Source organism: Eufriesea mexicana, unplaced genomic scaffold (genome assembly GCF_001483705.2).
Source record: "Eufriesea mexicana isolate 0111107269 unplaced genomic scaffold, ASM148370v2 scaffold4395, whole genome shotgun sequence".
Taxonomy (NCBI): Eukaryota; Metazoa; Arthropoda; class Insecta; order Hymenoptera; family Apidae; genus Eufriesea; species Eufriesea mexicana.
The window spans coordinates 345,123-357,327 of NW_016912376.1; the positions used below are offsets into that span (position 1 = coordinate 345,123).

At 24.8% G+C, this 12,205-nt stretch overlaps 2 protein-coding genes across 5 annotated transcripts in view; one reads left to right on the forward strand and one right to left on the reverse strand.

Annotated features, from left to right (window-relative positions):
- Positions 1 to 436: 436 nt before the first annotated feature.
- Positions 437 to 4,506, forward strand: TMS1 (serine incorporator TMS1). 4 transcript variants are annotated; one of them, XM_017905731.1, is made up of 11 exons: positions 437 to 601; positions 1,087 to 1,251; positions 1,320 to 1,504; positions 1,577 to 1,786; positions 1,853 to 1,937; positions 2,018 to 2,201; positions 2,278 to 2,478; positions 2,817 to 2,855; positions 3,479 to 3,641; positions 3,712 to 3,886; positions 4,419 to 4,506. In XM_017905731.1, the coding sequence occupies exons 1-10, from the start codon at positions 575 to 577 to the stop codon at positions 3,848 to 3,850; spliced, it is 1,398 nt and encodes a 465-aa protein (XP_017761220.1). In that variant the 5' UTR covers positions 437 to 574; the 3' UTR covers positions 3,851 to 3,886; positions 4,419 to 4,506. The 4 variants fall into 4 exon arrangements, with proteins under 4 accessions (XP_017761220.1, XP_017761221.1, XP_017761222.1 ...); XM_017905732.1 differs by lacking the exon at positions 4,419 to 4,506 and having other exon boundaries at positions 3,497 to 3,641; positions 3,712 to 3,850; XM_017905733.1 differs by lacking the exons at positions 2,817 to 2,855; positions 4,419 to 4,506 and having other exon boundaries at positions 3,712 to 3,850.
- A 1,114-nt stretch (positions 4,507 to 5,620) lies between these two features.
- Positions 5,621 to 12,205, reverse strand: part of LOC108551531 (nose resistant to fluoxetine protein 6) — a 21,240-nt gene continuing 14,655 nt past the window's right edge. The window contains exons 3-12 of the mRNA XM_017905738.1: positions 10,330 to 10,550; positions 7,752 to 7,960; positions 7,381 to 7,636; positions 7,145 to 7,305; positions 6,802 to 6,970; positions 6,537 to 6,730; positions 6,317 to 6,446; positions 6,046 to 6,238; positions 5,830 to 5,975; positions 5,621 to 5,767 (exon numbers count right to left, since the gene is read on the reverse strand). Of these exons, the coding sequence (XP_017761227.1) occupies positions 5,621 to 5,767; positions 5,830 to 5,975; positions 6,046 to 6,238; positions 6,317 to 6,446; positions 6,537 to 6,730; positions 6,802 to 6,970; positions 7,145 to 7,305; positions 7,381 to 7,636; positions 7,752 to 7,960; positions 10,330 to 10,550 (1,826 nt within the window). The remainder of the gene's footprint in view (positions 5,768 to 5,829; positions 5,976 to 6,045; positions 6,239 to 6,316; positions 6,447 to 6,536; positions 6,731 to 6,801; positions 6,971 to 7,144; positions 7,306 to 7,380; positions 7,637 to 7,751; positions 7,961 to 10,329; positions 10,551 to 12,205) is intronic.

Below are 12,205 nucleotides of genomic sequence, written 5' to 3' on the forward strand. Positions count from 1 at the left end.
TTGTAAATATTCAAATTCTGTTGGAAAACAATCAGTTCTTATAAAAAATTGAAATTGATAATCATTTATTATACATCATATTTCATTTTTTTAAATTTATAGTATTAAAAACATAATGATTTAAAAATCTAAATTTATATTTATTATGTTATAATATTTAAATATCTTGTAAAGTTTAAACTGAATTCCTCGTTAAAAAAAAGATACGTTATATTAGATTAGATTGCAAAACAGACTTGATGCCTTTTAAACAAATGTGTTACACAAATATCTTTATGTTTATAAAATGATTCAAAAATAGTAACAAAAAATAGGGTAATGCAGTTTATAAAAAAAGTTTCTGTCAAGAAATAAATCTGCAATTATATTTTATCTATGGTCAAAGGATATGACGTTCTAGTCAGCTGATAGTGAGAAGTTAGTCGTAGTCATCTGTTACAGACGCCATTGTTATTGTGAAAATTTTGTTGTGGTGAGCTGCAGTGTTCTTTGTCTTTCTACACGGTTTATAATATTATATATTTAACATCGAGAAAAATTATTGTGTGTATATACCGTTTAATAAATCATTGTAATGGGTCTTATTTGCTCTACAGCACAGGTAAAAAGATTAAGTTATAATTAATATTTATATATTCCTTTTCTCCGAAAGCGTCTTTATATCTTAAATTACTAATTGTATAAATATTTCATTAAATTTATTCAATAATTCTGTTAAATGACGTTTTTCCTTACTTAGTAGATCATTCGAGGAAAATCCGATGATTCATCGAAATTTAATTATGATTCCGGTTATGTTATCTGATTATACATTGTATTGATTTTTTTTAAGACTTTTAAGAAAAACGTCTGTAAACACTATTTTTTTTAAATAAAGTAGTAATTAAAAAACAACTTCTTCAATGAAAAATTAAGAAGCAGTTTATTTAACTAAAAATTTATAGAAGATAATATTAAAAACTATATAAGAATAGTAATATATATTTATTTTTATTTCAATACAAATAAAAGAAATGCAATATGAATAAAATAAACATTTAATATAAATACATTTATATAATTCATATTAATTTGAATTTGATATAGCTTGCTTGCCTCTGTGGGAGCACAGCTTGTAGTTTCTGTTGCTCTCAGTGTCCAACATGCCGCAACAGTACAAGTACCCGTATTATGTATGCATTATTGTTAATGCTGGGAACAATTGCTGCTTGCATTACATTAGCTCCTGGTTTACAGGATGAACTTAAGAAGGTAATATTCTATGTTATGAAAGCATAATAAATACAAAAAAGATAAATTTGTTATTTACATTTTTATAGGTTCCATTTTGTACTAACAGCTCAAGTTATGTACCATCAAAGTTCACTGTTGACTGTGAATCTGCTGTTGGTTATTTAGCGGTATATAGAATATGTTTTATTATAGCTCTTTATTTTTTCTTAATGTCAATCATGATGATAAGAGTAAAAAGTTCCAAAGATCCTCGAGCTCCTATACAAAATGGGTATGACAAACTAGTTCATTGTATGAGATATATCATTCACAATTAGGTTTATTGTGTAAATTGTATTTTTAGATTTTGGGCTATTAAATACCTTTTAATAATTGGCGGTATTATTGGTGCTTTCTTCATACCTGAAAAATCATTTGGAACAACATGGATGTATTTTGGAATGATAGGTGGCTTTCTTTTTATTATTATACAATTAATTCTTATTGTTGATTTTGCTCATACATGGGCAGATGTTTGGGTGGAGAATTATGAAGAAACTGAATCAAAAGGATGGTATGTATATAGATTATATTATTTTAATTTACTAATTTTGCATTTGTATAATTAAATATATTTTAGGTATGCTGCACTTTTGGGAGCAACATTATTTAATTATGTTGTTTCTATTACTGGAATTGTTCTACTTTTTATGTATTTTACACATGTAAGTTATAACATGCTTATGATTTTTATTAACATTTACATTTTTAATTCAGTTCTGTTTACTTCTGTTGTTTAATATAGGTGGATAGTTGCGATTTGAACAAATTTTTCATATCTTTTAACCTGATTTTATGTGTAATTGCTAGTATTATATCAATTCTTCCATACGTACAAGAATATAATCCACGATCTGGTCTTCTTCAATCATCTATTGTATCACTGTATGTTGTTTATTTAACTTGGAGCGGAATTTCAAATAGTCCAGGTTTATATTCTAACTATATAAACATAATATATTAATAATTATTTGTGTAGTAACTATATTTTTGTATTATTTATAGATCGTAACTGCAATCCTGGATTTTTAGAAATAATTTCTGGTGATGATGCTGGTGCACGAAATCGTGTTGCTTTTGACAAAGAAAGCATTATTGGTTTAATTATTTGGTTTAGCTGTGTACTATATAGTTCTTTAGGTACTGTGTCTAAATCCTCAAAGATTACAATGACTGAAAACGTAATGGCAAGAGATAATGGTGCAGGTATGTAAAAGTAATTGTATCTGATATAATTAATATGTTTTTTATCCTTCAAGTTAAATAGTAATTAAGTATATATATTCATATAGCGTGATTCACGCAACAACATCCAGCAATATTTTTGTTTTGATTGGAGATAGAAAAAAAATATTGCTTGATACTGTTGCATGAATCACCCTGTATATAATATATTTATTATATATAGTATAATATTATAGTTACGTATAGTTAGTAGTTTTAATAAAGACATTGTTTTTGTATTATGTATTAGTATATAATATATTTATATATGTAAATAATTTATTAAAATGTTTTTAACAAATTATACTTTCTTCACACAGTCAGGAATACAGCAGACCAAAGTCTTATCGACAATGAAGGTAGGCACACACTATTAGAATAAAATATAATTACTGTATTTTTATTCTTTCAGTTTTGTTTTATTATTGAAAAATGTAGCATCATATTGTATGGATATAATATTACATTTCTATGCATTTGCACAAATTTAGTTAGTTCCCAATATTTGGTATACATAATTCGTAGATTATTTATTTTGTATTAGAATTCATATTTTAAAATATATATGAAGCATAAATGATCTGCTTAGTAGTAGCGTGTGCCTGCTTTCAGTATTTTGCACATTTTCTTTTTTTGTTTTATTTTTATAATTGATTGTCAAAAGTAATTGTTACACTTTCGATACAAGCATTTGATGTTTAATGTTGTTAGTATTTATAAATATAATTTTTATGATATATAAAAATATATTTCTTTTTATTAATTTTTATTTATTAATACATGTGATGCTGCTAAATTTAATATGTTCTTTCTTTTATATGCATACATAATTTAAAACAAATTTATTATATGCATGAATACAGTATAATACTTGAGCTTTGCTATATTGTTAATCCGATCAGGAAAATTTGGGGCATTGATAACTGCACTGTAGATAGAGATTTTCTTTTAAGTTATTCCTCCTTTTCCTAATTGTAACCAGATTATACTCCGGTAAAAGGTCGCAATGTCGATGCAGAAAATCAGAATGAAACAAAAGTCTGGGATAATGAAGAAGATTCAATAGCATACAACTGGAGTTTCTTCCATCTTATGTTTGCTCTTGCTACCTTGTATGTTATGATGACACTTACTAATTGGTATCAGTAAGTATTTACATATAGATAAAATCCTATTGTTTTCATTTTAAATATACAAATTGTATTATTTTTATAGACCAAATTCCAATTTGGACACCTTGAATGCAAATACTGCTTCAATGTGGGTAAAAATTATATCTGCCTGGATGTGCTTAGGGTTGTATACTTGGTCACTGATAGCTCCAGCAATATTAAGAAATCGAGATTTCTCGTAAATACATTATTTTCACGTCAAAAGTGGTAATTGACAGGTATATAAATTCTTATGATATACAGTGATTAATATTCAAATATTCTTAACCTATAAATTTTATTATTATTTATGAGCTTCCATAGATATGTTAAATTTCTATATTTCTGCAGAAGTTACTTAGTTAAATTATTTAAAATCTAGTTATTATATATGTTTCAAAGTCATTTATTTATAAACAATATTTAACTGAAAGTATAACAATTATGCCATTAATAGTACTACTATAATGAATAATTAGTAATAAACATAGATATATATTAATAAATCATTATGTATTCTATTTATTTTTTATTTTCATTTCACATAAAATACATATGAAGGTAAGAATATTATATAATAGAAGTTTCTATTACTTTTATGTATTTCTTTAATTTTCTTAGATATCCAAAATAAACTTTAGTTATATTGTTATTTGTTTGACTAATATTAATTTGTACATCTGTTATATTTCTTTTTAATTTTGATTTGTATAATACCTTACATATTGTTTGTTTTTCTTTCCAATTTATATTGGTTTTCTTTACTTTCAGTTTTTGCAATGCCTGCATAGTTAAACCTTTGTTGTAAAATTCTCACCTATAGAATGGTGACATTGTAAGTATCATTTGATACATTGTTTTGTTCAGTACTTGTAAGTTGATATTTCTTTATAGTATTATGGTATCATTGATAAAACATTTTTATATATTGAATAGTATCTAATAAACTACTAGTTTATATAAGCCTTCTTCAAAAGAATACAGATTTTTAATGTTTTTGGAAAAATTTTACTTTAAATAATAATTGTTTTGCAATCGATTTATATAATAACAGTATGAATTACTTCTTGTATGTATTTTAAATATTTAAGGTATAATTATACTTTTACATAGAGATTAACAAATTTTAATTAAAATTAGTTAAAATAATAAGAAATGAAATGTCAAAATATATTTAAGTTCTATATATATGTATATATGTTTACCAATTCTTAATATCGCATTTTACATTTAATAACTTTAGTATGATAATAATTGTAAAGAAAAATATTCTTTTTTAATGATACTCTTTACTCTGATTAAGATAATAAAGATATTAAATTCAGTATTGTAAAAGATTTTTTATTAGTCCTTGATAATTATATTTTATTGATTATTATTTAAAGCTTACTACATTATGATAAAAAAATAAATAACATTATTATCTAATAATAATTTAGATATATATTATAATATTCATTTTATTAAATATTAACTACATATTAATAATATGTAGTTGTACATATAAAGAAGACATATAGATATAAAATGTTTGTGGATATAAATGAAAATTTCGCCAATGAATGTATTGCCATAAAATTTAGATAAAATAAATTTTGTATTGTTACAAATGTTCTTAACGACTCTTTTATGATGGAACAAGTACAACAAAAAGAAAAGCATTTTTAAGTAAATAATAATACACTAAAAATCAGGTAAAAATATTTATATGTAACATAACATTTAACATTTACAAATATTTTTAAAAATATAATATTTAAATTATAAAAATACATATTATTTACAGATACTTATACAAATCAAATATAAGAATATTTATATAAATTATAATCGTTCTTAGCTGTCATATACATTGTATATGAGGGCAAGCTATGGATTCTATTTTACTAAAAATAAAATAAAAATTTCAGACAATATTTACAATAGTTTTGATCACTTGGATTAAATTAAAATTATTTTATTATAATAAAAGATTATTGCAATTTCAACGACTTCGTCGTTGTTTCTGGCACTGAAGATTTTTTCATTAAATAATTTTTAATATTTTGGAATGGTGTGTCAACCAGTAAGGTAAGAATTATTGATAAAATAATAATCCATAAAAATTCATTTAAGTTGAACTAAAAGAAATAAGTATATTATTAATAACTATATTTATGCATATATTTATATTACAACTTACTTGCATGCTAAAGAATGCAAAATGTTCAGCACTTCGAGTTCTTCCCACATTGTAAAAGTAAATTGGAAATTGTGTTAAATATAATGCATAACTCAGCCTTGTAGTAATAAGAAATCCTTTCCATGCTAAAAATCTACTGAACCAACCTAAAATTTTATTCATTAGTTTTACATTTATTTACACTTACATAACTATTTCCCATAATGTGGTTTTTACCATTTGTATTTCCAGTATGGTGCATCACAGTTACCCATGCAAAAATGGCACACCAACCAATAGGAGCAAATGCATTATACATCGCTGCATCTATTGGATTATATACATAATCTATAGACCCCATACGTGCAGGTCCAAAAAATGCACAACAGAACATTATTATGCAGGTAATCCAACCTGTATATAGAACTGTCTAAAAAGAATGAAAATAATTAAATACTACAAAGACACGAATATATTAATATTTATAAATTGCTATAAATGTGCTTACTTTGCTCACTTTATAATCACTAGGTAAATGTCTTAATAAGTAACCCATAAAGATCCCTATTATATAAACTGTAAGTCTATGTGATGGTAAAGTATATGAAAAATTTGCAGTATCAAATAATTGTTTTATTCTGTAAATATATAAATATATTATGGAAAAAGTATAAACATAAAGAAATTTGTATTTGATATAGTTAAAATTTTTTAATTTATTAACTTACGATGTACCAAAGAAAACATAATTATTTAATTCTTTGTAATATGTTACGAAATAGCGAAGTGCTGTTGAAAATAAAGCACACATAACAAGAACAATAGTTCCAGTCTTTGGTTTCTTATAGAGGAGAAGTACCATTAAAGGTGAAAGAATAAATAGTTGAGTATCTATACCTAAGTGATGAGTGTGTGTAAGACACTAATATTAAAAAAAAAATATTATTAAACACTTATCTGTTGTGTTTATAAAATTTAAAATAAAATTCATACCATAGATTCAAATCCAAAATAATTATGGATGAATAGAAAATTTCTCCACCATGTTCTTTTACAAATATTGGCATGTTCAGTTATCACTAAGTTCCACTGTGGTCCAGAACCAATATAAGGTATCACATAAGTACAAAACAACATCAGGGTTGCTAAAGGTGGCACTAGTCTAAGAAGAAAAATTAGTATTTAATTGGCAATAAATTATATAATTGAATTTAATCTTTATTTTGATTTATATTTATTTGTGTCTCATCTTTGAAACAAGAATGACATTATGGAAATTATATTAAATTAAAAATTATATGGTATAAGTTACTGATTTTAAAAAAAGCTCTATCACCTGATTAAACGAGACAAGTATTCATTTTTAATATCCAAATTGCCAGTTTTTTTTAATTTTCCAATAAAAGAATACGATGTTAAAAGACCAGAAAGCATTATAAATGGATCTGTGTAAAGGCTAGCAGCTCTTCCTATGACTGTCCATGGTTTACCAAGATACTAAAAAAAGAAGTAAATTATACATTTCCATTTTAAATTTATCAATAGTTTCTTCATTAAATAATACAGTTATACCTCACTCATTTCTGTTCTGTTTGTATAAGGATTAAAAAAGAGAGCCATGCTTTTATGAGCTAAAAGCAACATTATAGCATTTATAGCTCTTACACCATGAAGTGTAGCTATATCACTTTGCCTTCGTTCTAATGATACAAGTTTTTTGAAGTTACGTTTTAAAGAAAATGATAAAAGTAGTTCATTTGCTGGTATTTTGTAATGATCATAACATGCTGCTATGATTGTTAATGCAAATATAGCCATGAAGAATAAACTGAAAATAATATCAGTTAACACTTTAATGGAATATTAGATATTATCCTTTATTTAAAATACACTATTATGAATTTATTTTTCAATTATCTGTTATTTATAATGACTCTTTTTACCTAATAAACATAGTTTCATTTGGTACAGATTCTTTTCTTTTTATTTGGCACATTTCTTCATTCACCTTCACTGTAATCTTCAAACCAGTTTGTGAAGTATATCTTGTAAGAATGTCATGAATAGATGTTTCAACATCTTTAAAACTACATGATGCTGGTGTACAAACTGCCCAGTTTACTATACTAAACCGAGGTACCCGATGTCCAGGCTAAAAATAAAATAATCAGATATTAATAAAAATATAGTATAACTATTTTATTGTAAGATGGTTTATTATAATTATGAATATCAAGATATGATACAATTTATTTTTATAATATTTGTTGTAGTTATTTATATTATAATTATAGTAATTCAATATAGAAAAAATAATAAAAGTAAATATCAAATATAATGTATTTGATCAAGTTGTTATTAATTTAAAACATAAAATTACAATTTTTTAATTTTTTATGAGAATGGCATTGTTATAAATATAGTTCAAAATTTATTTAAGAATATGAAGATCACATTCAGTATAAGTAGTATTAATGTAGATTGTATTTTGGCATTTTCGTCACATTCTGAAATACAGAGGGTAATTCCCATGCAGAACATGCAACAAGTAACGACACGAATCACTTTCTCGAATTACGTTACGTTATCTAAAAGTATTGTATTGATTGTAAAACTTGTAGGAGTTGTCGTAACGAAAATGAATTAAGATTATTAAGAAATTCTAACATATCTCCATAAATTTTATTCTAATATATAATAGCACATAGTCATTTGATTAATAACTCTGTATATATATTGAGATATTATTTCGAAATATAAAATACCGATAATGTAATTATTTAAATATACAGAGTGTTATCTCTAACATGATTTTTTTAGTTCGATTTAGCACGATTTTTTAGTTATAAACGCTAACAGTTAAGAAACAAAATTTCATCCGAGATTCTAATTGGCAGTATAATTTAGTAAATTATAATTTTACTCTAATCTTATTCTTTAAAATATTTATTATAATATACAATTCGTAATTGTATAATATATAGTGCAAAGTTGCTTTAATTAATATAATATTATATTTGTCTTATTTATTTTAAAGGAGAATCAAGACAAAAATAAATGTTCACGGATGAAAGTTAAAATATAATTATACGTGCATGATTTCTTATTAGCAATTGGCTGCACGCATCGAAGTGGTCGATGTCTCGCTTAAAATTCATAATACATTACTGTTTTCGACGTAGCTATGGATCAAATAAATTTTTTTAGTTTTCTTCTTTGATAGAGTATCTAAATTTACATAGATACCTGCATGGTAATTTGCTGATCGATTATGTATTCATGTATTATAAAATTCTATATGTTAACCATCACTTTTACGATGTAAATTTATAGACACAGAACTTCTTTTTGATTATACGATTCTAAATTTAATTTAGAAAAAATTTGCAGAGCTTCGTCATTATTCTCTGACGAAAATGTTATATTTCTTTTCTTCTCTTTTCTTCTTTTTTTTCGTTTGCAACAAATGAATTAAAAGTGTAAATGGCATCTTTTAATGAGTCACGACTTGGATTGTAAGATTTAATAAGCTCAATTGTAAAAGAATCCTATTATTCGTTCTTGAGAATAAAAAAGGACTTTCGTAATAAGAAAAAACAGGTTCGATATGCAATATTTTAATTTTTTTATATACTTTTTCTATTTTTTTTATTACTTTTTTCTAATTATATACTTTCTTCCAACTTTAAAGATTTAATAAAATTATTTTTTTGAAAATCAATATTAATAAAAATTGTAATTCCAACAAAGTTAAATTACTGACATTTATGGTAATTGAAATTATTAATATTTTACTTTATTGTATTCTATTCATTATACTTAAAAATTTATTACATATTGTATATTATATTTTCAGTAATGATAATATTTATGTAGAATCAAAGTACACTTGACATATATACGTTGTATATACGAAAGATACTTGGTTTGCCCAAACGTTAAGAAAGGTTGGTAAGGTTAACGCGCGAGCGCAGGATGCAGAGCCATCTCATGATTATTGCAAAGAAATAGAGAAACAGAGAAAGAGAGCATGCGCGTTAGAAAAATGTATACTGACAATGAATCTGGTGGAAAATCAAAGAACAAAAAATCAAAGATGGGCCAACTCATCATTAGAATATGTTATACAATATAATTATAATCATAATAGAGTATCATAGTTTAGCAAATACATAGTTAATTAAAAAGTACATTTGTCTCATTTATTAACTCCATATATTTAGAATATGTTATACAATATAATTATAATCATAATAGAGTATCATAGTTTAGCAAATACATAGTTAATTAAAAAGTACATTTGTCTCATTTATTAACTCCATATATTTATTTCAATATGTTCTTTATTATCAAATTTTATTATTAAAAATTTTGGATACCCTAATATATTCTAATAATTTACGTTGCTATGAAAATACAGAAAAAGAGAATGTTAAAACCGCATCGTTCAATTTAAATGTTACTGTCATAAAATGTTTCATTTGTGGTTTCAGAAAAGCGTCAACATGCATGCGTACTTACATCACTAATGTTACTTCTGAAAGCGTAATGAGAATGCAGCAGTCTATGAAGATGCTTCAGATCTAGTCGCGATTCATCAATGCTCAGCTTCAAATAAGCTAAGCAGTATTGTCCTTGAATGCCTTCAGTTCCTTGAATTCCGACACATTCGTCAAAGTCGCCAAATTGATTTACATTTCCGTTTAGTAGACCAGACGGTATTTTTGCTGTTGCATCGTACACTTGAAAGAAAAAGTTGGGAAATATGAAACGATCGATGTGTATTACATAAAAATTGATGAAAAATTGAATTTTTAATTTTTGATATCGTAACTGTTGGTTGATATGAAGAAAAGTTTAAAAAAGTAGTTGTAGTATTGAAATTGTGTGAGCGTATTTATTTAGAATTAACTTTCTCATGAATAATGTGGTTTCCTCAAGAATGATGTAATGAAATAATAAAACGGAAAGGGTTATGTTTATTCGCTTTTGATATTTTCTCGTATGACTTTTCATTCAAGATGTGACTAGTGAAAGTAAAGTATAGTTTAAAAAATAATTGAAGAATTCAAGTGTAGAGAATTTACAATTTATGTTCAAAAAATTTATGGTATTACAGGTTGGAAATTATGATAAATTATATTTACTTTAAGGGCATATAGTAGTTACTAAAGTCAACTATGTGGTTAGCAAAAATATAGTATGTATAATGTACAAAAAATATATAAAAAAATGAAGAAATAAGTTATTAAAAAAATCCCTTAATTAATTGCTTAAATAAATAATTTTATTCGTCTTTTACAAATGTCTGTTGCACAGCATTGTACGTATAATAATATATTCTTTCATTTATATTTCATTTTTTATCTAATGTAATGATTACTATACATTTTCAAAATAAATATTTCATTTTTTTCATTTAACTTCATAAAGTTTCTATGAGTGAATAATGATAGAAAAGTTTTCGTAACAGATCGAAAGAGTCTGATTTAAACTAACTGCTTGGAAGTTACGACATCTGGTGTTACTGGTGAAATAAAAGGTATTTTATCGCTCGATAACAAAATTTTCGTACTTACAACAGTCTATCGTCAGAGGTCATTGCGAAAGAAGGATCATTAAAGACGAATTTGTCAATTGATTTTCGATTACTTTGAATTCAATGATCGCGTGGAAAAAAGTTTCTCTCGTATGGTATTCCTAATGTGTTCTTTGTTCGTTGCGATTCTTTCGTACTGAAATTTCGTCATTCGAAATTGTCGACAGCTTGTATGATTTGTACAGTCCGCGTTTTTCCATGTATATACATATATTATCAAGTTACAGAAGCGTAACTCCGTGAGTGAAAATAGAAAATCATGACATACTTGCGAGAAAAAGATTTCATTTAACATTTCGGAAAATGTAGTAATGTGAGTACCTACTTATTTTCATTTATATATTTTTTAATAGTTTCATATTCGTGATATTAATATTACATAGTATTAATATAATATTTGTTATTAAAGTAAATTAGTCATGTCTAATTGTTTATCATCCATTTATATTACGTTTGTAATTTAATAGAATTGAAGGTAATTCATTGTTTACATTCTATCAATATATATATATCAATTCTGTATTTATTATATCAGCATTGATAATCACGATGATTCTAATATTATTATATATATTATACTGTAATTACTATAATTGCTATTACTATAGTATTATGTACTATAATTACATTAATATATCACACTTGTTTTCATTAACTTCATATAAAAACATGGCGGGACTTTTGAATCCAAATCCACGAACGTGTATTTTATATCTTATGTAATAAGAATACGTAAATGCCGTAATAAATGACATCAATAAACAGCTCTTTAGAAAATTTTATAAAATATTTATTCTT

Coding starts and splice junctions, on each gene's coding strand:
- TMS1 (XM_017905731.1), top strand. CDS start 575: ATGGGTCTTATTTGCTCTACAGCACAG. Junction 1,938..2,017: donor TTTTTATGTATTTTACACAT/GTAAGTTATAAC, acceptor TGTTTAATATAG/GTGGATAGTTGCGATTTGAA. Junction 2,202..2,277: donor CGGAATTTCAAATAGTCCAG/GTTTATATTCTA, acceptor TATTATTTATAG/ATCGTAACTGCAATCCTGGA.